Genomic DNA, 2,151 nt, shown 5'->3' with positions numbered 1-2,151 from the left:
CTACTTTGCTCCCAACTGACAGTGAAGCAAACACCGCAAAAGAGTTAGCCAATGTTTCCTCTTCAGGAGTAAGGAACAACAACCTCTTTCTAAAGCAGTCAATGTACACACGATTGGACTCTAACCAGTCCATCTCCAAGATAACGTCCAGATTACTGAGTGGTAAACAAATCAAATCCACTCCGAAATCCATATCAAAGATCGTCAAGGGACAATTCAAACAGACTAAAGAAGTAACTACAGAACCAATAGACGGAGTTTCAATCGTCATCCTCCGATCCAAAGTAGATGGAATTATTCCTAATCTCGTCGCACAATCCACGGAAATAAACGAGTGGGTTGCACCCGTGTCAATAATAGCAATCAACAGAACACCATTAATAAAACAAGTACCTTTGATCGAACAATCACCACTGGTGGATTGGGTTCCCACCAATGCAAACACCTTCCCACCAGCCTACGACTTCTTCGGCTTTTCACAGTGAGTGCTGATATGACCCTTTTCTCCACAGTTATAACAGGTAGGCATAGTGGACCTGCAATCAGCTATAACATGTCCTGGTCTTCCGCACTTAAAGCATTTCTTCGCCTCAACTGTACAATCATTAGCACGGTGACCCGTACCCCCACATCTGAAGCACTTCGTAGGATTGGGAATTGCCCCTCCCCCACTTGGGTTATTACTTACAGAAGCTTTCAGTTTTCCCTTGTCAGCTGGAGCACTATAAGGTGTACCTCCAAACCTCTGCTTACCCTTTCGCTCATTCGCAGCCTTGTAGTGAGCAATCCTAGCCCTGTTATCATTGTCATAGATTCTGCTTCTACTCACCAATTCTGGATAATTTCTTATCTTCTGACAAGCGATACCCTATTTGATCTCAGGACGCAACCCGTTCTCAAACTTCAAGCACTTTGAAGTCATAGCCTCTTCAGTATTGTAATGGGCATAATACTGTACTAACTCTTCAAATCGTGCAGCATACTTAGCAACAGTCAGGCTACCCTGTTTCAGCTCCAAAAATTTGACCTCCTTTGCACTGCGAATGTATTCTGGAAAAATACTTCTCCAGAAACTCAGCCCGAAACACCTCCCAGGTAATACCTGTACCTGCAGTTTCCAACCTCTGACGACTGTTATCCCACCAGGCTTCATCCTCTCCTTCCAGCATATGAGTACCAAAAGCTACCTTCTGAGCATCACTGCACCCCATGGTCCTAAAGATCTTTTCAACAGCTTTCAGCCATTTCTGTGCAGCCTCAAGATCTAGGATACCTCCCTCATACGTAGGCGGCTTATTGCTCCGAAACTGTTCCAAGTCATGGAACTGTGCATTCCCAGCGCCTTGAGTAATGTTCTCTACTGTCTGCGCCATAGCTTGCATAGCATCAGCAAGAGCAACATCATTCCTCCCTGCCATACTGTTCGACAGTCCGAAACACAGTTAGAAGAATACACAAGTCTACTCTTATTCTAAGGACTGACTCAACTACTCCACCTGTCCGGTGGAACCGACTCGCTCTGATACCAATTGTAACACCTCACTATTCCCATTTAAATAAAATTACACAATAATAAGAAAATAATCAGAGTTTTTCACCATAAAGTGGAATGTCACATTAAAAACAAACCAAAACAACTTTTTTGCATTAATAAAACCAAACAGCGGAAAATTAATTATTATATCTCAACATGGCGATATGCCTAAACACCATAAAAATATCCACATTAATTTGTGGTTCAACAAATCTCCCATTAATAAATGATACGTAACCAAATGATCAAAGAAATAACAAATAACGAAAACTCCCAAAATCCCGTGTTACGTATTAGAGCGACTCCTAAGACTCGATCAAGCAACACGCACTCCGTGCATACTCAAGTACCTGAATTATCTATACTGTTAGAACAAGATTTGTTCTGATCAATATTCTTGTTTTGATGATAACAATGTATATGAATTTTGTATAAGATAATGTGGTACTCTAATCCTTTGCATTTTCCATTTCAGGAAATATATAAAGAGTATGCACAATTCAGCGCTAAGAAGCACTGACTCAGAAGGTTCAGGATTGCAACATCAGAACATGCTCTCGCAAGACATCAGAAGATGGTCAAGCAGAATCAGAACATGGTCTATGAAGCATCAGAAG

General features: G+C 41.6%; 1 protein-coding gene across 1 annotated transcript; it reads right to left on the bottom strand.

Moving 5' to 3' along the window:
* Window positions 1-457: 457 nt before the first annotated feature.
* Window positions 458-1,418, bottom strand: LOC131636423 (uncharacterized). Its single transcript, XM_058907033.1, has 3 exons — window positions 1,103-1,418; window positions 891-1,050; window positions 458-794 (listed from the first exon to the last, which is right to left on the bottom strand). Exons 1-3 carry the CDS (start codon window positions 1,416-1,418, stop codon window positions 458-460), a joined length of 813 nt encoding a protein of 270 aa, XP_058763016.1.
* Between the last annotated feature and the right edge of the window lie 733 nt (window positions 1,419-2,151).

Source organism: Vicia villosa, unplaced genomic scaffold, assembly GCF_029867415.1.
Source record: "Vicia villosa cultivar HV-30 ecotype Madison, WI unplaced genomic scaffold, Vvil1.0 ctg.001719F_1_1, whole genome shotgun sequence".
NCBI classification, from domain to species: domain Eukaryota; kingdom Viridiplantae; phylum Streptophyta; class Magnoliopsida; order Fabales; family Fabaceae; genus Vicia; species Vicia villosa.
The sequence above is the reverse complement of the archived record's forward strand: the minus strand, read 5'-3'. Positions and strand labels throughout refer to the sequence as shown.